This window comes from Manis javanica, chromosome 9 (genome assembly GCF_040802235.1).
Source record: "Manis javanica isolate MJ-LG chromosome 9, MJ_LKY, whole genome shotgun sequence".
NCBI lineage: Eukaryota > Metazoa > Chordata > Mammalia > Pholidota > Manidae > Manis > Manis javanica.
Genome location: NC_133164.1, coordinates 103225702 through 103248674, shown reverse-complemented (window position 1 = coordinate 103248674; position 22973 = coordinate 103225702). Strand labels below are relative to the sequence as shown.

Below are 22973 nucleotides of genomic sequence, written 5' to 3'. Positions count from 1 at the left end.
AGAGGCACCCCCAATTTAAGAGGAGAACTCTCTTAAGGTGAGAGAAATTTTTCAGAAAGAATGACCTACTGTGAAACTTGGGCTTGAGCTCCTTGAGTTTTCCTTCAGTGACCAGCTAGGCCTTGTTGAGCTCTGTGAACCTGAAAAGCAGAGAGGTGCAAGATAGCTGTTGCTACTTTTCCTTTTCCAGGACCAGGAGAAGACTCTGAATCTTAGAGGTGGAAATAGTTTCAGATAGTCCTCTAGTTTGGTTTCCAGCTTCCTGAGGGGGATTTCACTTTCCATCCTAAATCTGGAGGTCTTGACTGTCTCTGGGAATGAAGATCGTCATTATCTGATGGTGGTGTGTTTTAGCATACCACTTAACAGTACATGTAATGGGTTGTATCTACTCCAGCTTTTCCCTGTTAAGAGTCTTAATGGAGCATCATGCTTGTGAACAGTTTGTATGTTGTCCTCACTTAATTCTAGACAAAATAAGCTGAACTAATAAGGTTGAGAATAGCTCTTTACAAATGGGTCTTAATTACTCAAAGATTTTGTTTTTTTCATTTCTTTAAGGAAGTTTGGTTAGTACTTTTGACATCTTTAATATTTATCATTCTTTAAAGATACAGACATCAGGTTGTGGGGCAGTGTGTTTGTGGGAGGTGGTGTATGGGCGAAATGGGTGAAAGGGTTCAAACGGTACCAACTTTCAGTTATAAAATAAGTCCTGGGGATGTAATGTACAGCATGGTGACAATGGTTAATGATATTGTATTGCATATTTGAACGTTGCTAAGAGTAGATCTTATTAGAGATCTTATCAAAAGTTCTCATCAGGAAAAAAAAGTTGTAACTGTGTGTGGTGACGGATGTTAACTAGATTTATTGTGATTATTTTGCAATGTATATATTATATATATAATTGTGCTGTACACCTGAAATGAATATGTCAGTTTAAAAACAGACACCAAAAGTGGCTGTAAGTCTCCAATAAGGACACTGGAAGAATTAAAAAAAAGAACTGCATGTCATATGACAGATAATAGATTGCATTTTTTGGATTGAGTCATTTACTGAATCTGGAAAACTCTTCCTTCAAAATAGCTCTTGGAGCCCACTACCTTAGACTACTTTCAAAACCTCCTGTATCAGTTAAGATTGGGTTTGGTTGTAACAGAGACCTGAAAAATAGAATAAATATGTTATTAATTTGTTTGTAATGTAAAAGAAGTCCAGAGGTAGACAATTCAGGGCTGGTATGGTGGCTCCACTGTCATTAGAGACCCTGCCTCTTTCCTGTTTCTTATTATGTCATCCCTACGGTGTGGCCCTTGATTTCTGGGGTCAGATGGTGCTGTAGGACATGCAGATAAATGGTGTGGCACCCACAAGGAAGTTTTGGATTGGACATAGATATTTCAAAATTATCAATGTATATGGGAAGAGTTCAGTGATCTAGAAAACTTAGGGGTATGTGTGATTTTACCATTACCATCTCCAAAGTAGAAGTCATGCCGTTTAAGTCTCCCTTAAAGCATCAGCTCGCTTTCCGGCCTTTTTTGCTTCCACCTTGATTCCCATCCCTACTCCAGCCATGTTGAACTTCTTTCACTTGCTTGAATGAGCCCTGCCTGTTTGTGTCTTAACCCTCAGCCTTCATGCTTGGTGTTCTCTTTGCCTTGAAAATTTCCTGAGATCCACAGCCAACCAGGCCACTTCTTACCCTTCCGGTCTCAGCTTTTGTGACATGACCTCTGGGAAGCCTTTTCACTGAGTCTTGAATAGTTCGTAATATTATAATTTCATGTTTTATCTCTATCTCTGACTCAGCTGTAAGTAAGTTATTTTCTTCACAATTTTACCCTTGGCACTTAGCATTGTGCCCACATAGTGGACACTCAGGAAATACTGACAGACTCTCTGTGCTTCCATAACCATAATGTGATGTGCAGTGTTCTTTGTACATTGAGTTGTTTATATGAAGCAATGATTGTGAAATAATAAAGCACATTCTCTTCAATGTATTTAAAAGTTAAATTTTCTACTTAAAGTAGTATTTGTGCATTGTTAGAAATAATTGTAGAAGGCAAATTATCAGTACCCTTCCTTACCCATCCTTTTTAGTCTGGTCACCAGAGATGACAACTTTTAACCATGTTTATAAGTGATAAGTTTAAATGGCTATTTTGTGGTTTATCAATTTTAGGTAACACCTGTTGACTCTTTGTTAGGATAGATGAACGCTCTTCCTCCTCCCCATCTTCCAACCCTTCAAGTACAGATATGTAAGAATCATTGGTTAATTTAGTGGTCAGTGTTTATATTATTAGGACAATGTGAATATTGCTCACGGCGGCTGATGAGTAATTTACCTTGCTTTGGAGTTACTTTCCTCCTCTTCTACCTCTTATGTTTTTATGAAACATGATTACTAATTTTTACCAAATACTTTGAAAGACCTGTGGGAATTGAGGCCCAGGAAACTGATGCAAGATGTTACTCTGGCTACTGCTGGTGCTGTGAGCAATAAATTGCTCAGTCCCTGTCCCAGAGGCTTTGAGCCTTTGTACGTGTGCAGGTAAGGTAAAATCCCAGACCCAGTGCCTGACTTCACTGTGTTTTAACACCCCTCTGTTTTGTTCATGCTTTCTTTTTGGAACTTTGTTGCTGATGTAGCGAGACCTTCTAAATGGGTTTTCTGATTTTTTGTCTCCTGTTTTCCATCTACTTGTTGTCTTGTTCTTTATTATGGGAGTTTCCTTGACCTTATCTTCTCTCTTGAAAATTTTCATCAATTTTTAATTTAAAGTGCCCTTTTCTTGTTCTTTGACTATTTCCTTTTTTAATGACATCTTGTTCTTGGTTCATGGAAGCAATGTAGTATAGTGCTTAAGAACATGGTCTCTACACCCAGTCGGCCTGGGTCTGAAACCTGTGTGTCACTTTCTGACTGTAGTCTTGGGCAAGTCATTTCACTTTTCTTTGACTCAGTTAATTCTTCTAGACCAGGAGTTGGCAGACATTCTGTACAAAGGACCAAATTTTTAGGCTTTTGAGGATCAAGAGGCAAAATGAACATATTTACATAAGTACTTATATAACAAGAGAGAAAAGATTTCCACAGGTTTTTTGTTGATGAAATTCAAAATTCAGTAATAACGACCGAGAACAGTTGTTTTGTAATAAAGGTTTGCTAATGAGAAGAGTGAAATCTCTTTTTGTGGGGAGGGGATAACATTTTACTTAGTGGGGTTTAAAGTTAGTGTTCCCTATCATCAAAACTGATTACAGATATTCATATTTAATGCTGATTTATAGTGAAATTTTATGTATTTCATCTTTGAAAATATCTTCTTACATAGTACTGCCAAATACATCAATCCATGAACATATGGTGTTAGTAAAGCATATTTATTGCTTGAAGGCATCTGTAGAATTCTGTTAGAATCTTTTCTTGATATTTACCTTTCTACGTATCATTGCAGACTAATCACTTCCAGTTGAGGGTTAGGGGATGCTCCTAGTTGAACAGTTAAGTGGCTTTTGAAATGTGTAAAGTACTCATGTATTGAGGTCAGAAAAATGCTGCCGGAACTGTAGTTTGATTTTGGAAAATTGTATCTGCTGCATATTTCGGTGGGATTGGAAATTGCATCTTAGTTTTAATTTTTGACCACATCATCAGAAGTGGATAAAGCAGTTTTAAAAAAAATTTTGGTATCATTAATATACGATCACATGAGCAACATTGTGGCTACTAGATTCCCCCCATTATCAAGTCCCCACCACATACCTCATTACAGTCACTGTCTATCAGCATAGTAAGATGCTATAGAATCACTACTTGTCTTCTCTGTGCTATACTGCCTACCCCATGATCCCCACCCCCCACATTATGTGTGCTAATCGTAATGCCCCTTTTCCCCCATTATCCCTCCCTTTCCACCCACCCTCCCCAGTCCCTTTCCCTTTGGCAAGTGTTAGTCCATTCTTGGATTCTGTGAGCCTGCTGCTGTTTGTTCCTTCAGTTTTTGCTGTGTTCTTATGCTCCACAGATGAGTGAAATCATTTGGTACTTGTCTTTCTCCACCTGGCTTATTTCACTGAGCATAAGACCCTGTAGCTCCATCCATGTTGTTGCAAATGGTAGGATTTGCTTTCTTCTTGCTGAATAATATTCTATTGTGTATATGTACCACATCTTTATCCATTCATCTACTCATGGACATTTAGGTTGCTTCCATTTTTTGGCTATTGTAAATAGTGCTATGTTAAACATAGGGGGATATATGTCTTTTTTGAATCTGAGAACTTGTATTCTTAGAATAAGTTCCTAGGAGTAGAATTCTTGGGTCAAATGGTATTTCTATTTTGAGTTTTTTGAGGTACGTCCATACTGCTTTCCACAATGTTTGAACTAGTTTACATTCCCACCAGAAGTGTAGGAGGGCTCCCCTTTCTCTGCATCCTTGCTAGCATTTGTTGTTCCTAGTCTTTTCTGTGTTGGCCATCCTAACTGGTCTGAGGTGATATCTCATTGTGGTTTTAATTTTCATTTCCCTGATAATTAGCAATGTGGAGTATCTTTTTGTGTGCCTCTTGGTCATCTGAATTTCTTCTTTGGAGAAGCATTTGTTCTTATCCTCCGTCCATTTTTTAATTGGGTTATTTGCTTTTTGGGTGTTGAGGCGTGTGAGTTCTTTATATATTTTGGATGTTAACCCTTTGTCGGATATGTCATTTACAAATATATTCTCCCAAACTGTAGGATACCTTTTTGTTCTGCTGATTGTGTTCTTTGCTGTCCAGAAACTTTTTAGCATGATATAGTCCCGTTTGTTCATTTTTGCTTTTGTTTCCCTTGCCCAAGGAGGTGCATTCAGGAAAAAATTGCTCATGTTTATATTCAAGAGATTTTTGCCTATGTTTTCTTCTAAGAGTTTTATGGTTTCATGACTTGCATTCAGGTCTCTGATACATTTTGAGTTTACTTTTGTGTATGGGTTAGACAATAGTCCAGTTTCATTTTCTTGCATGTAGCTGTCCAGTTTTGCCAGTACCAGTTGTTGAAGAGGCTGTCATTTCCTCATTGCATATCCAAGGCTCCTTTATGGTATATTAATTGACCATATATGCTTGGGTTTATATCTGAGCTCTGTAGACTGTTCCATTGATCTATGGGTCTGTTCTTGTGCCAGTACCAAATTGTCTTGATTACTGTGGCTTTGTAGTAGAGCTTGAAGTCAGGGAGCATAATCCCCCCTGCTTTATTATTCCTTCTTGTGATTGCTTTGGCTATTGGGGGTCTTTTGTGGTTCCATATGAATTTTAGAACTATTTGCTGTAGTTCATTGAAGAATGCTGTTGGTATTTTGATAGGAATTGCTTTGAATCTGTAGATTGCTTTAGACAGTATGGCCATTTTGACAATATTAATTCTTCCTATCCATGAGTATGGGATGTGTCTCCATTTATTGGTATCTTCTTTAATTTCTCTCATGAGTGTCTTGTAGTTTTCAGGGTATAGGTCTTTTACTTGGTTAGGTTTATTCATAGGTATTTTATTCTTTCTGATGCAATTGTAAATGCAATTGTTTTCCTGATTTCTCTTTCTGCTAGTTCATTGTTAGTGTATAGGAATGCAACAGATTTCTGCATATTAATTTTGTATCCCACAACTTTGCTGAATTCAGAGATTAGATCTAGTAGTTTTGGAGTGGATTCTTTAGGGTTTTTTATGTACAATATTATGTCATCTGCAAACAGGGACAGTTTAACTTCTTGCCGATCTGGATGCCTTTTATTTCTTTGTGTTGATATAGCAGTTTTGATATCACTTGTGACTCAATGTGAGTTGTCTTTGAAATGACTTTACCTCAATACTGGTTTTACATGTAAGACATATTAGAAGGCTATTAGCCTTATAGTTTTAGGTTGAATTCATTGAGAAATATTATCAAATTGCAGTAGCAATGAATTTCTCACATCACTCATTTCAATGGTAGTGGTTGAGAGAGGGGTGGTGGTGGTGGTGGGTATAAAAAATGTCAGTTTCAGCTCTTAGCCTGAGGAATTTTAATGGAACTGCTTTCATCCTCCACTTCATTACCCTCCCCAAACCTTGGCTTTGTAGTCCAGAGTCTCTGCCGTCAGATTTCTCTAGCATGCACACATGTGGTCTCCTACAGCGGGGAAGAGACCTATAGACTTCACCTTGCACGTGCCCCTGTCCTTGTGGTGCTTTTCTCCAGCTCTTCCCTCCCAGGGGCCCCTTCGCGGGGTGCCTTGGCTTCTTGTTAGGGTCGCCTTTGGGAGGCACTTACGTTAGGGTTGCCTCTGCTCTGCCAGTTCAGTTATGACCCCTGTCACTGTTACATCTTCCGCACCCACTCTGATCTGATCTTTGTAGGCTTACATCATTTTATTTTCATTGCTCTCATTCCACTGGAGTGGAAACCCCACTTCATATAGCACTTGGAGAATAGTACCATTTTAGAGAATGTTCCATTACTTGGTGGACTAATGGCACCTGTTGCGTTTAACATGTCCTTTGGCTGGTGACTCTTGCCTGCTAGTTCTCTGGTCTCCTCTTTTAACTGTGAGGTCTCACCTTAAAGTCTGTTGAGTACAAATGGGGTATGGTTTCTGGATTCTCAATGTCAAGTGCATTAGGGTGTCATTTGTATATTTTAAGGGTGTCAGGGCAGAGTTTGGTTATCATGGATTTGTAGATTCACTAATACTTACTTTTCATTTAAGGCACATTAAATTAGAGTGTACACAGGAAAGAGGGGATTTACTTTTATCTTTATATGAAATATTTCACAAATTAAATATAAATTATTGAGCATATCATATCTTGTGCAAAGTATGGTTTTTGCCCATTACGGTAAAAATGACTTGGGGAAATAACTGATCTGAAAAATTAAATAGCAGTGTCATGGATAGCAAAACAAGGTGTTATTGGAAGTTAAATATTGGGTTAAATTCCATATCAGTGGTGAAGATGTTGAGTGCTCTAGGATTACAGAGAAAAAAGAGATTCCTCTGTGCTTAGTGGATAGGGTTTAAGGGGCTAGGGGACAGATGTGTGGCAGGGATGAATGTACAGCAGAGGTGTGAATGAGCACGCTAGATGTTGAGAAGAGGTACTTGTTTGCAAATTGAGGTTTACAGACTGCTTGTATCAAAATCACTGTGAATTTTTTTTAGAGAATGCAGATAGACATAAATCATTCTGTTGTTCTACATCTTTGGGGCTCAGGCATTTGCATCTTTAACCACACACTCCTCAGGTGTTTTTGTACATTTAAGCCTGAGAATCACTGGTTTGGAAGGTAGTTGGAAATAACATTGGACAGCTTTCAGAATGTGTAGGGTCTTCAGTGTCAGTACTGTGTTCTATTCTTAGATTATGAAGAATCATTGACTGTTTTTGAGCTGGTGGGTGAAATGATAGAGTGGTAATTTTACTAGCATTGAGAATAAATTTGACCTTTCATTTGGCTAAGCATGCTCTCTGTCGGGTCCTTTACTGAGTGTTTGCCTACCTTATCTTGCTTCATTTTCAGAAAATCTTAGGAGTTGTTAAGTTCTTTTGTTTTTCCCATTATGCACTGAGGCTTTATAAATGGTAAAATGAGGACTCGGACTCTGTATAACTTAGCAGGGTCTGTATCACACTAGAACCTTTGGTCTTCATTTTGATGCTGGACTAAATTGCCTGTTCTTTAAGGATTGATACAGGTGAAGTGTGCAAAGTGTATCACAGTGAAGGGATTGGAAGCAAACATCAGAATACTGTTGGGCTAAGTTACGTGAAATTATAGAAACCTGGTCTCATGTGGAGGCAGTGGGAACAGAAAGGAAGAGATGATTTAAAAATTGTTAAGACTGTGGATGCTGTAGAAGAACCCACAGGACTTGTCATTGGAGAGTCACACTAGTAAAGACCAGGGACTCCTGAATTAGGTTGTCTGGGTTTAAAGCCTGGTGTTGCCACTTACCTCTGCGGCCCTGGCAAGTTTAATTGTAAAGCACTTAGACTAGTTTCTGGCATGTAGACTGTAAAGGAAATTGGCAAAGTGAAAGTGCCATTGCACATACTGTTCCCTCTGCCTCAGATGCTCCTCTGTGTTTCCATAGCTTCTTATATGTAAGTAACTCCACTGTAATACTTAGAACATTGTTATAATAATTTATTGATATGTTTGTCTTTCCCACTAGGCTTTGGGTTAATTGATGGCAGGGACCTGGCGTTATTCATTTTTGAGTTTCCAGTACCCATCACAATATCTAGCATTTATAGTAAGTGTGTAAAAGTATTCTATGGAATAGATGAAGGCTTGGTTAGGTGGCATAATTTGAGCCAAGAGTGCTGATAAAATTGTTAGAAATGGTGACTTTTGGAGGGGTTGCTTATTTTTGGGGATAGGTGTTAAATTCTATTTTAAAATTTATGATGATAGCAAGATACCAAATTGAAATGTCCATTGTGTAAATATTTATGCTTGAGTTTTCGCAAAGAGAAAATACAAGTTCTGGGGTCACTCACGTAGAGGTTAATGCACAAGCCAGAATCCTTCAGATTCTCCCTGAAGGAGAGCAGGCAAGCAAAGAGAAAACAATCCCTTTAACTTTAAATTATAACATATTTATGGTTAAAAAAAAAAAAGTCAAGCAATACAGAAGTACATAAAGTGAAAAGTCTCTTCCCTCCAGATTTTCAGTTCTGTTCTTCAGAGTAACCAGTCTTGGATCACTCCAGAAATCATCTAGGTGTTGATTTACATGTTTAAGAATAAGAAGTACATGTTTATTTACACTAATGGGATCCTACTGAATGAGCTGTTCTGTGACTTTTTGTTTTCACTTGAGGTTTAGGAATCTTTACATATTTACATATAAGATCTATGTCATTCTTTAAAGTTGGTACATAGCATTCCACTGTATGCTTATTCCATATGGTAGGTAATCCTCAGAAGATGATTACTTAGTTTGTTTTGTGACTTGCTATTCCAGATGATATTAACAGTTGTATGCATAGAGCTTCACAATTTGTATGAGTTTACCTATGAGATAAATTTCTAAAAACAAAATTATTGGCACAAAGAGTATGTACACTTAGTATTTTAATATATATTGCCAAATATCTACACACTATTGTGGTGGTGTCAGTTTCCTTATTAGCCTCACATAGCTATCAAGGTTTTGTTTCTTTTTTAACTTTTACTAATCTGATGTGTAAACAATGATACCTTATTGTTTTAATTATCATACTTCTAATTTATACTGAAGATCTTTTCATTTATTAGCTTTGGGACCTTGTGAAAACAAGTAATCTTTATTTTTTATCTTATTTTTAAGTGAAAGTATAGTTGACATAATACTCAGCATACTGAACAAGTATTTTTTGAGTAATTTCTCTTTAGCAGTGTGCTGGAGGTTATTCAGGGATAAGGAATGTAAGGTGTGAGTCATGCCTCTCAGGAATATCTACCTTGGGAGGTATGTCACAGACAATACGGAAAAATAACACTTGAAGGTAGTTTTTACATAATGGGAGTTTTAGGGGAGTAGTGGGAGTAGGAGAACGTCTTACTTTGGGAAAGGAAGATGGAATTAGTTTTGCATGTGTTAAGATTGTGTTCTTAATAACATTGCATTAAAGATAGGTTCTTTGAAGGTTTTACTACTAAAAGCAATAGCAATACATTTCTAGTATAAACTTATGTGAGGAGCATTGTTATCTATAATTGCTGATTATGTCATATATAATATAATTAAATAATTGTCCTTGAGTTAAAAAAAAAGTATTTAGAGATATAGGTAGAACTGGCTTTCTGGCTAGAGGCTGGGACTAGGAGAGATTTGAAAGTAAAACCTTGGAAGTCACTGTTGAAAACAGGGTATAGTCTCAGTTACTGACAAACTGAGAGAAAGAAGAGCTGAAAGCTAAGGAAATCTGATCCACAGGGAAAGGAAAAAGCCAATAGGACCTGTAGGAGTTGAGGTGATTGGATAGTGGGTTTTTCAAGTTGCACTTTATTTTGGTTTTCCAAGTAAATTGGATGCATGAGGTGTATGTGTATGTGTATGGAATCCTTGGCATGAGTCATTGCCGAAGGGATGCCTGTAGGCCTCAGTTTTCTACTTTGCATGGTGGGGAGCAGGTGAAACTTTCTTATAAGAGTACCTTAGTGGTTAGTCTTTGCTTGGCTGAACTTGGTGCTCTTGGGCATTCCAGCTGCCTTGGCACTGTCTGTGCTCTCTGTGCTCAGCAGATAGCAGCCTGTTCTTGTTGCCCAGAGGAGTGAGGCTCAGGCATGGGTGACTGGGTAGGGTGTCCTAGTCACACCTGTTAGTCACCTGTAGGTCCTGGCTTTTTTCTGGCTTTCTGCCTCTGGTCTGGAGTTACTGTTCATACTCAGGATTGAAGACTTTTGTGCCTACCTTGGGTTGCTGCAACGGTGTATTTTTTTCCTACATATATATACACACATAAAATAACAATATTACACACAGCAGTACTAGTAGTATAACTCTGGGTTCCCAGACCTGATTCCAATGTGTGTAAGTATGTGGGAGGGGGTCTTCCCACACATACTAAAACCAAGCAATTCTTGAACACCAGCAGGGTGTCCGAGAACTTAGTTCTGATGCTCTCTGCCTGGAGACAGCACCAGATTCCCAGGTTACAGGCTATGTCCTACAAGACAAGCCCTCCAATCCCCAGTCCAGATGCCGGTTGCAAGCCCCAGGCTTTTACCTGTACTTCTGATCCACGGGCTACAGATTGGAGGTTCCCATGACCTTCCCCTTAGGTTTGATTAATTTGCTAGAGCGGCTCACAGAACTTAGGAAAACACTTAGGTTTACCAGTTTAATAAAGGATATACCGTAAAGAATACAAGTTAACAGCCAGATGAAGAGATACATACGGCAGGGTCCCAAATAAAGGAACTTCTATCCTTCTGGGGCTTGGGGCCTGGCTCAGTGGCATATGGAGGTGTTCTGGTTTCCCAAGTGTGAAAGCTTACCCTGACTGAGAAGCAGGATACAAGGGAGCAGAGAGAGAGAACAGAGTGATAACTCTTCTCGAGAGTTTTTGTGAGGGCTTCATTGCATAGTCATGATTGACTAAATTAGTGGCCATTGGCAGATTCAGCCTCCAGCCCCTGCCCTTGGGTGTGAGTCCAAAAGTCTCATTAACATGACAAAACACTCATTTCACCTTTAAGACTGTGGTGTTAGAGAGAAGACAATTAGTGACTCTATAGCATTTTACTACGCTGACGTGGGGTGTGGGAGAGACTTGATAATATAGGTGAATGTAACTACAGTGTTGCTCATGTGAAACCTTCATAAGATTGTATGTCAGTGATACCTTAATGAAAAAAAAAGACTCTGCAGTGTTTTCAGGAACTGTGTATGAAGACCAAATATACGTAGGAAATATGTATTTGGTCATCTGAATGACCAAATATGTATTTCTTATGACTCATTATATTGCAGTTGCCATTTCCCTTCAGTCCACCTCCAGCTGTTTTCTATTTATGGGATTTCTCGCAGCTTCTGGTCTCCTGTGTATTTTTGAGCATGGCTGTGTAATCACTGACAATTAAAAAATATTTTTTGCCTTATTTGTAGGGTTTGGTGAGGAAAAGAGGGTAGGGAGGCATTGTACTTTGTGCCCAGTTGGCTTCTTGGTTTCCCTTGTTAATACTGTTCAGTTTCCCCAGAGAGGCTTGCAGGCTTCATTCATATTGTCGTCTGAGAAAGGTTCCTAACAGTCCTGCACTGAGCACTTATTTTAGTACTTTGTGGTCTAGCTTAGTAACTTTGAAAATAAAATTTATTTCCTATAAATCAATAAAAAATAGGCAAAGGATATAAACAGGTAATGGCCTCATTCACAGAAAAGAAATGTAAATCAAAATCATTGAAAAACTATTTTCACTTGTTAGTTGGCAAGGATCAAAAAGTTTGGTAAAACAGTGGCTGTGGTGTGGAGAGCAGGCATCACTGAAAGGAGGGCAAGTTGGCATCCTCTGAAGAAGACAGCTAGGCAGTGTAGGCAAGGGAAAGTAAGTTTCCTCTGCTCTTCTGAGTTCTTTGCTGAGACCCCTGTAATAAAAAGATTAACAGGAGAAAAGCAGAAGTTAACCTAACGTATTCATGGGAGATACCTAGGGAAACAGATAACTTCCAAAGTGGCTTAGGACATCAGGCTTAGGGATCTTCCCGTCTTCATAGGGAAGAGGAGGATGTAGGCCTCTTAGGGAGATGATGGTCTTTGGGACAGATGAATGGGCCTTAGGAGAATAGATGGGAGGGAGGTATGGTAACTTGTGACAAAGTAGGCTGGGTGTTGTGTCCACTTAGAGTGTCCTCTACTGTGAAAAGTCAGTCTTCCCTCATTGATGAAACTCTTGGGTAGGGGATCTATGATGATGGCGTTCCTTTTGGAGAATCTGTGTTTAGGCAGAGGAGGGGAATTCAACTAAAGCCTCACTCTGCGTTTGTTGCTTTTCAAGGGCCGTCCACTCGAAATAATCAAAATACCAAAGTGGCATGTTTTGAGGTGACATATTTTGCTACCCTTGAGCAGTATCTGCCAAAATTAGAAATCCATGTAATCTTTGGCCCAACAATTCTATTTCCCTGTATTTGTCTTACCCATATATTCATGCATGTGTGAAATACCTTATATAGGATATTTACTGGAATATGATTTGTAGTAGCAAAAGACCATAAGCTACTTAAGTGTTCATCAATGTGTGGTTTATTAAAAACTGGCATGTTATAGAGTTGTAAAAAAGACTAAGTGCTTTATATACAGATATGTAATGATTTTTAATATGTATTTACTGGAAAAATCAGAGAGACAGATATATTGTGCTATGCTTTGTGAAAAATATGGGTTTGCATATACTTAATACTGTGGATTGATAACTGAATATGGTATTTTCTGAGTTGAGATGATTAGAAGATGGGGTAGGAGAGAGACATGTTCTATATATACCCTTTGCCTTTTTGTATTTCATAACCACGTGCAATGCTGATTCAAAAAATAAAAATGAATAAAGTCTGACTTAAATTTTCATTAGTAGGCTCTATGATAATATTGTTTCTCATTGCTGCCTTATCTAGGAGAGATAGGATGGAATTTTGTTCTTTGAAAAAGTCAACATTCATGTACCTAATTCTCCAAGTAAGTTGTTTTGATTGCTTTGAAGGTACTGCAAGAAAAGTAAAATACTGGTCTGTTTGAGAACAAATTGCTGTGGTTCTCATTTCTTTATCTGATGTAATTTTTATCCTTTTAATTTTAATGAAGCATAGAGAAGGGAAGTTTGAGTCCGCAGCAGAGCCAGGGGAACCCATAACTAAATTGCTTATTCTGGTAAACCAACACTTTCTCAACTAGCCCATTTGATCCACACACTTAGGTGTTTATCTAGTAAACTACTGTTAGGCCCACAGTGCTAACTGCTAATTAGCATGAGTCCCCAGATAAATAGAGGACTGTAAACAAATTGTGGAGGTCTTTTTTGGTTTTGAAAAAATATTTCATTGAAGCATATTCAGGAATTGCAGTGATTATTAGACAAAATTCTTTGAAAGGTTGGATAAAAAGGAAATAGTGTTGCCTTAAGTAGTAGAGGGCAAAGTCTGCTGTGTACTCCCCAGAATTAAGGAAAATTAATGTGAAATCCCCAGAGGAGCCAGATGACTTATTTTGCTTTATTTGAAAAATTTCCTTTTGAAATAAGATTTGAAAGAAATAATTTAGGGAAACTAGTCTAAAGTGAAAGTGCATTCCAAGATACCAAGTAAAATAAATGTGAGATCTTAATATCTCATCATGTGATAATATAGTGACAAAGTAATCAAATATGTAACAATAAACCTAGTGGTTGTCACAGAAAGTACCTGTTAGTCTGATTTGTTGGCACTTTTCCTGTAGGTTAGATTTTTGGGTTTGAATTCTTTTAGTTGATTTTAGAAAACTTTTTGAGGTAATTATAGATAATAAGAAGTTGCAAAAATAGTATAGTGAAGTCCCATACACCTTTAACCCATCTTACCCCAATGTTAATATAACTATAGTACATTATTAAAACCAGGAAACTGATATTGGTACAGTGTAGTAGACTACGGACAGTCCTGTGATTTCTCCAGCTTTTACATGTATTTTATTTCTTCTCTGTGTATAGTTCTGTGAAATTTTAAATTTTACTGCATGTATAGATTCATGTAACCACCACTACAATCCAGATAACAGAGCTTTTCCATTCCCGCAGATGAATTTCCTCAGGCTATCCTTTCATAGCCCCCTGGCACCCTGACCCTCCATGCCCTGGCAATAAATCATATATTCTTCATCACTACCTTTATAACTTGTTCCAAGTCCACTTTCAAATAACACTGTACCTACCGCCCATCCGGTTAGTGCACCCTGCGCATGTACTGCCAGTACCTTCTATAACGGAGTATTCCTGATTGCTCCCTTCTGTTGTTTGTAATATTGCTGTCATCCATTTCACTTACACATAAGCTATAATAATCAAATACATTGTTGCTGTTATTTTCAGTCTGTTACCTTTTGAGATAGGCTTTTTTCACTCCTTACAATGCCATGAACATTTGTGTAGTTTTGGGTAAACTTAAGTTTTCACTTATTTAGGATCAGAACCCAGGAGTGCAATTCCTGGGATGAATAATATAAACTTTATAAGAACCTGCTGAACCTTTTTCCAGAATGGCCATTCCATTTTATATTCCTACCAGCAACATATGAAAGATCCAATTTCTCTACATCCTTGGCCGCGTTTGGTACTGTTGATATTTTTATCTTAGCCATTCTAATAGATGTATAGTGGTACATAGTGGTCTTAATTTGCAGTTCCCTACTGGCTAATAAACACACAGAAAGATATTCTGATCTCATTATTTGCATTTGCTTGTCTTTTTTGGTGAATGTTAATATCTTTACATATTTTCTAATTGGATTGTTTTTTTTACTGTTGAGAGAGTTCTTTATATATTCTGGATACAAGTCCTTTGTTGAATATGTGACTTCAAATATTTTCTCTGGGTCTGTGGTTTGTGTTTTCAGCCTCATAACAGGGTGTCTTTCATAGGCCTGAAGCTTAAAGTTTGATGAAGCTCATTTTACTGCATTTTTCTTTCATGGGTTGCACTTTTGTGTAATGTTTAAGCATCTCTTGATTCTAAAGATTTTCTCCTATGTTCTCTTCTGAAAGTTTTATAGTTTTATGATTTAGATTTATATCTGTTTTGATCCATTCTGAGTTTAATCTTTGTATAAGATGTATGGTTTTGGTCAAAGTGCACTTTCTTTTGGCCTGTTGATGTCAGTTATTCCAGCATATTTGTTGAAACCATCCTTCCTCTACTGAATTGCTTTTGCATCATTGGCTATAGTCAGCTGGCTGTACTTCAATGAGTCCATTTCTGGATTTTGTTTCATTGATCTGTTTATTGTTTCTATCATTACTGTGAATTTGAATTTAATTTTTCTTTTCTGACTAAGCCATGACTATTTTTTGTCAGCTAACACATACAGTGGTGGAAATTTAAAATTTAGATTTTGGGGGCTATCAGCTTTAATAAAATATAAAGTTAATAAAATTAAGCTGTATCAGACAAATAGATTCTCTTAAGTCTGGTAGCTGTGTACCTCAGTAGAGAATAATTTACATTTTGTCACTATTATGATGATAACTTTATGTTTACCATATGTGTTAAAAATTTAAGCTTGAGTAAGAAATGGAATGGTGAAAGAGCTTTAAAATATTTAATTTTAAAAATCAAAGTGACATATAGACATAGTTTTAAAAAAATCAAATAAAGGGATGGACTGAAAATGAAAAACCTGTCCTCCCGCTCTCCACACTGAGAGTCCCTTTCCTCAGATGTGGCCGCACTCAAATCTCAGAGCTGTTGCTTCTCATTATTTATATCCTTATTTAAAACTAGTACGCTTTTACTGTTATTTTCTGATTTAGTAATTTTAGGTATTTTCTGTTGGCTCCCTATTATGTAAGCTGAAGATTTCACACTTAAACCAACATGCCCACTTTCTTTTTAGCCTCTTCCCAATATACTAATGGCACATTTTTTTGTTGAATCTTTGTTTGGTATTTGTATTATAATGGTTATATAAATATAGATAACTGTTGAATTGTGTCATATGCTATAGTTACATGAACTTTCTTAACCAATTTTTGTTTTTCTTAAAGTATATAATTAAAAAAAATCACTTACTTTGTTTTCCATACAACTGTCACTTCTAACTGGGCTTAATAATTCCTTATTTGGGAAGTTAAACTGAAATCTAGAGTTAATGATCAGCTGCCTTAATATTGGGGGCTTAGTTGGAGTCAGATGGTTTGGAGTTTCCCATCCCCATGATTAGGGAGGAGGAAAGTGTAAGGGGGTAGCCTTGCATTCAGGGTTTAGTGATAAGCCAGTTCTGTATTTCTTATATTCAGAAGACCTGTCTGTCCATGTGCATTAGGGCAGCCTCATGCCCTTAGATAAGCAACTCAAGTGAGGCCCAAAGTTCCAGAGAGAATGTGGAAGGCATGCTTCCAAATTCTCATCTTGGTGACAGTGTCTTTGTGGAATGAGGGGACAAAAGTAGGAAAGTAAGTCACTATTAATATAAATTCTCATCTGACCTGAGCTGCTTTTGGCTGTGGAACCCACATGGTTTCCTTTCATTGTGATGGTAATTTTAATCAAATTAAATTTATTTATTATTCATCTCACCATCATTTCGTTATTATCAATGAGAGACTTTCTGAACAAATTGAGATGAAACATGACCTATAACTATGTATGTGTGATTTGATTAAGATAGTGATCCATATTTGTAAACTGTTGTTTTCCCCTTAAGGACCAAGGACAACAGATACTGGACACTAATAATTTATTTGCTTACTCATTCCTTCAACCTATTGTTTACGGGATGCATGTTATATGTTAGTTGAGATCTTGGAGGTAGAAAGATGAGTAAGATAGTTCTTACAGACTAAAAAACCCCCTTCATGGCCTAGAAGGGGCATGCCAAAGATACTGTATGTGCAAGACACAGATGAGAGACACTGAGTGTGACTTCTTCCAAGTTGGAGCCCTTTCACTGAAGGCAGGTGACTCAGATTCTCCCTTCAAGTATAGGTAGCACATGCTAATTAGTTGAACTACTTTGTCCCCTTCTCAGCACAGACAAGTCATCCTGTCTCCATTTCTTTAGCACCTTTGTTTTAGTTGTTAAAGAGCTTCATTTCAGACTCATGGTTAATAAATTATCAGTTATGAACTTGCTTTAAGACATTTTCTTGGGCAGACGTATGACCATGCTAAGATGTGCAAGTATAGATTCAGATGTTTGTGTTGACAAAGGAAGGTTTTGGCCCTGTTGTCCCCTTATAACTTGTATCTGATGTCTAATACATTTTAAAGTAGAGGTGTGATTTCCTTTAGTTAGTTTATGGTTTTTTACACTTGGGTCAAGGGTAAGAAAAGTATGATTATTTTTAACAAGTTTGAAATTTCTTTTCATTCTTTATAGGTTGTCTTGAGGAAATGAAGGCTTAAGGACAAATTATCTACCATTTTAGAAGATGGGATCAAACAGCAGTAGAATTGGTGATCTACCTAAAAATGAGTACTTGAAAAAGTTATCAGGTACAGAATCTGTCTCTGAGAATGACCCGTTCTGGAATCAACTTCTTTCATTTTCTTTCCCTGCACCAACCAGCAGGTAAGAGATTACTTGGAGGTTCAGGATTTATATGGAGGGCCGCATAAACTTGTGTGGTTTGCTGATTTTTTAAAAAACCTGTTTTAAAGCTCTTTCTGCTTGTCCATTCACCCATCCGTCTGTCCTCTGTCATTCATGTTCCAAAAGGTATTGAAAGTAAGAAATAAGTTTTTCTTGTAAGATAAATTCCAATAAATTCCAACCAAAATAAGCAGACGAAGAGAGGCAACAAAGGGCCAGGCAGTTTATTTGAACACAATCCCCGGGTGATGTTCCACGGTCTGAAACACAGGCCGGGGAAGTCACACCCAGCAGGGCAGGCAGCAACTTTTTAAAGAAGGCAGGGGGAGGGAGAGCAAAGGTGTACAGTGGCGCGAGGATTGGCTCTTCTAGGGTACGTGGGGGTCTCTCACTGGCCTTTAGCCAGGTACTGGAAAGTTACCACTAATCCTTTAGCTTGGGGCAAGGGCTCTAGTTGGGAGGGTTATCCGATCAGGCTCTGGAATGTTGTCAGACTGGAACCTGTTGGTCTCTTCGCCTCATTTGGTGAGGCCTGAGCTTGTCCATCTGGCTCACCCCTTCCCCTGATGCCTCCAGCCTTACATTTCTGTTTCCTTTTTCCCACTCAGCCATCTTTGTTCCCCAGAGGTGATACCTGAGTGCAGTTTCTTTTTTTATTTCTTTTTATTTTGGTACCATTAATTCACAATCACATGAGCAACATTGTGGCTACTAGATTCCCCCCATTATCAAGTCCCCACCACATACCCCATTACAGTCACTGTCCATCAGCGTAGTAAGATGCTATTCTAGTCATTACTTGTCTTCTCTGTGCTATACTGCCTTCCCTGTGCTCCCCCCCATGTTATATCTAAGCGTAATGCCCCTTATTCTCCTTGTCCCTCCCTTCCCACCCACCCTCCCCAGTCCCTTTCCCTTTGGTAACTGTTAGTCCATTCTTGCATTCTGTGAGTCTGCTGCTGTTTTCTCCTTCAGTTTTTGCTTTGTTGTTATACTCCACAGATGAGTGAAATCATTTGGTACTTGTCTTTCTCTGCCTGGCTTATTTCACTGAGCATAATACCCTCTAGCTCCATCCATGTTGTTGCAAATGGTAGGATTTGTTTTCTTCTTATGGCTGAATAATACTCTATTGTGTATATGTACCACATCTTCTTTATCCATTCATCTACTGATGGACACTTAGGTTGCTTCCATTTCTTGGCTATTGTAAATAGTGCTGCAATAAACATAGGGGTACATATGTCTTTTTGATGCTGGGCTCCTGCATTCTTAGGATAAATTCCTAGGAGTGGAATTCCTGGGTCAAATTGTATTTCTATTTTGAGTTTTTTGAGGAATCTCCATACTGCTTTCCACAATGGTTGAACTAGTTTACATTCCCACCAGCAGTGTAGGAAGATTCCCCTTTCTCAGATCCTATTCTTTTATATGTTGGCCATCCTTACTGCTGTGAGGTGATATCTCATTGTGGTTTTAATTTGCATTTCCCTGATGATTAGTGATGGGGAGCATCTTTTCATGTTTGGAGAATTGTCTGTTCATGTCCTCTACCCATTTTTTAATTGGGTTATTTGGTTCTTGAGTGTTGAGGTGTATTAGTTCTTGATATATTTTGGATGTTAACCCCATGTTGGATATGTCATTTACAAATATATTCTCCCATAGTGTAGGATGCCTTTTTGTTCTGCTGATGGTATCCTTTGTTGTACAGAAGGTTTTCAGCATGATGTAGTCCCATTTGTTCATTTTTGCTTCTGTTTCCTTGCCTGAGGAGGTGTGTTCAGGAAAAAGTTGCTCTTGTTTATATTCAGGAGATTTTTGCCTATGTTGTCTCCTAAGAGTTTTATGGTTTCATGACTTGCATTTGGGTCTTTGATCCATTTCAAGTTTACTTTTGTGTATGGGGTTAAACCATAATCCTGTTTCATTTTCTTGCATGTAGCTGTCCAGTTTTGCCAACACCAGCTGTTGAATAGGCTGTCATTTCCCCATTGTACATCCATGGCTCCTTTATGGTATATTAATTGACCATATATGCTTGGGTTTATATCTGGGCTCTCTAGTCTGTTCTGTTAGTCTATGGGTCTGTTCTTGTGCCATGAGTAGTTTCTTTTGAATACTTCTAGAGATAATACATGGTTATTTAAGCATATATCTCATGTAGTTTTACAAAACTGTTTAATCACAAGTGGTATACACATGATTTTTCTTTCCTGCTTGCTGTCCCTTGGTTGTTTTTTGCAGAGTTAAGTAAAATATATCTTGTATGTGTAAGCTTATATGCAACTGCCTTATTCTTGTAAAAGGTTGCAGAGTATCCATAGAATATATTTAATCAGTTTTCTAAGGCTGGATATTTAGATTGTTTCTTTTGCTATAACAGATAATGCTGCATACATCATTTCTCTTTGCATACAAATACATCTCTAGTGTAGATTCCTCAAAATAGAATTACTGGATCAAAGTATGTGTGCATTTGTAATTTTGGTAGATATTGCCAAACTGCTCCATGGAAGTTGTACCAATTTATACTCCTATCAAGCAGTGTATGAAAAGGTCTGTTTGCCCACATATTTGTCAATTTAATGCATGTTTAGACTCTTCGTTGTCAGTTTGATAGGTAAAAATTGTTATCTCATTTTAACTCTTTATTATAAACACTGAGACGTATAATAATTTAGAATCACTAAAATATTGAATTCTCATATACCCAGTAAGTAGATTTAAAATTTTTTAGTTTTTTAGCAGCTTTATTGTGATAGGCAGAATAGTGGCACCCTAAAAATGTCAGTCTTCTAGTCCCTGGAATCGTGAATATGTTACATGGCGGCATATTATCAATACTTCATTCCTTTTTGTTTCTCATTGATATTCCATTATATGAATATGCCTTGTTTATCCATTCATCTATTAATAGCCATTGGGATTGTTTCCATACTGGCGTCATCTTTTTTTTTAAGTGTTTTAATGTAAAGCAAAATAAGGATGTTTTCTTACATAAACATAACCATTATCACACCTAACAGAATTAACAATAATTCCTTCTACGTAGTCCATATTTAAATTTCCCCAGTTGTTTTATAACTTGTTACAATTAAGAGCCAAATAAGGTGCATACATTGTATTTGGAAGTTATGTTTCTTAATATCTTTAATTTAGAATAGAGGTATCCACTCCCTAACCCCTGCCACTATTTTTTCCCCCTTGCCATTAATTATTTTGAACAAATTGGGTCAGTTTTTCTGTAGAATTTTCCATCTTCTTTATTTACTTGATTACTTCTCATATCTTGGCAACTTGTTTTTTTATTTCCTGTAAACTGAAAGTCAGATTTCAGGCTTGATAGAATTTAGGTTAAGCAGTTTTCATAAGGGTATTTCATAAGTGATGCTGTGTACATTTCTTCTTGTATTATTATAGCAGGATGCAGAAAATGGGTAGTTTTATATCAGTTATGTGAAGATCAGAGGTTCTGGTGTGTTTTTGCATCCACTGATGATCTTGATCTGAATCACCTATTTTATAAGATAGTACGAAATGGTGATATTTCTAATTTGGTCATTTCTTTTATGTTTATTAACTACGATTCTTCTGTTACGAACTTTTCTTAATTAGGTTGTATAAAATATAGTTTTTACTATATTACAAAATAAAGGTAAACTATTATTTTTCTATACCTTTTTCAGTAATGAAAATGGTGTAATGGTGAGAAATAATCCCCCAAGCCCAGAGTTGGAAGGGCTCTGTCTTCTGAGGGTAAATTGAAAAAAAAAAAAAATTACTTATGTATGTTTGTTATGGTCCTTATGGTTTCAGGATATCTTTCTTTATTTCATGATCAAGATTGTTTATGTTCACATGATTAAGAATTAAGGATTATTGATATTTCCTTTTTATGCATTGGCTGTTTGTCTATTTTGTCAATAAATTTTAATTTCCAACTTTTGGATACAGTTGGATTGGGCCATAGAAGTTTAGTTTGCAATTTATGTGATAACATGGATTCATTGTTGTGTGCAGTGGCTACTAATTAGTGCCTCTGAGATCCTTCAAGGTGGCTGTGGATTGGTGGGATAAGTCAAACTGGACATGTGTATATCTCTAAATTTTGAAACCATTTCCTTAATCCTTGAGGCATTGTCAATGAGTACCACTGCTCATGTGTAGTAATAAGGCTTAGAGAAAGAAGTCATTGTTATTAAGAAAGCATCATTTATTATCCAAAATAAATTCTTTTCACCTCCATGAACTGTAATATAGTCTACAGTTGACCCTGAACAATGAGGGAGCTGTCATGCTGACCCCCTACACAGTTGAAAATCTGCATATAAAGTTTTAATTCCCCTTAAATTTAACTACTAGTAGCTTACTGTTGACTGGAAGCCTTACTGATATATATGAGTTGATTAACATATACTTTGTATGTTACGTGTATTATATACCATATTCTTGCAGTAATTATAAGCTAGAGAAAAGAATTTTTTTTTCAAATTGTTGGAAACCTACAACAAATTTTCCAATATATATTGAAAAAATCTATGCGTAAGTGAACCCATGCAGTTCAAACCTATGTTGTTCAAAAGTCCTCTGTATGTGTTCTTCTGGAAGACATTAAAGAAGACTCAACTAAATGAAGACATATTCCCTGTTTAAAGATTAAAAAGACTATTGTAAAAATGTTCCCAAATTGACCTATAGATTGAAGGCAGTTCTAACTAAAATCCTAATAACTTTTTTATGGGTTGGTCCAGAGGACTTTGATGAGCTGATTCTAAAATTGAAGTGGAAAAGAAAAACTAAACTCTAATAATAGCTAAAGTACTTCTGAAGAAGAAGGTGTGTGTGTGTGTGTGTGGGTGTACATGGTTTATGCAGAGCTGACACTTCAAAGCATTGGGGAAAGAATGAACTTCTCAAGAAATAGTGATGGGAATAATTTGTTAGCCTTTTTCATCCATTTCTTATCCTCTAAGTTTGCCATACTTGTTCAGGTGCTTTGCTGTTTGAATTAGTACAGCTTTGTCATTTATTCTAATTTAGTTAAATACTGCTTTTTCTCAAAGATCCTTTGCTGTTCTCATGTGTTTATTCTTCTTGCTATTCCTTTTTCTTAATTCATCCTAGCTTATAGAGAAAAGGATAAAGGAATCTTAGAAAATAAAAAGCT

General features: G+C 37.1%; 1 protein-coding gene across 3 annotated transcripts in view; it reads left to right on the top strand.

Annotated features, from left to right (window-relative positions):
• Positions 1-22973, top strand: part of DYM (dymeclin) — a 403540-nt gene that overhangs the window by 3100 nt on the left and 377467 nt on the right. For all 3 annotated transcript variants that reach the window (XM_073213038.1, XM_073213037.1, XM_073213039.1), the window contains exon 2: positions 17591-17782. In XM_073213038.1, the coding sequence (XP_073069139.1) occupies positions 17643-17782 (140 nt within the window). In that variant the 5' untranslated portion in view covers positions 17591-17642. The remainder of the gene's footprint in view (positions 1-17590; positions 17783-22973) is intronic.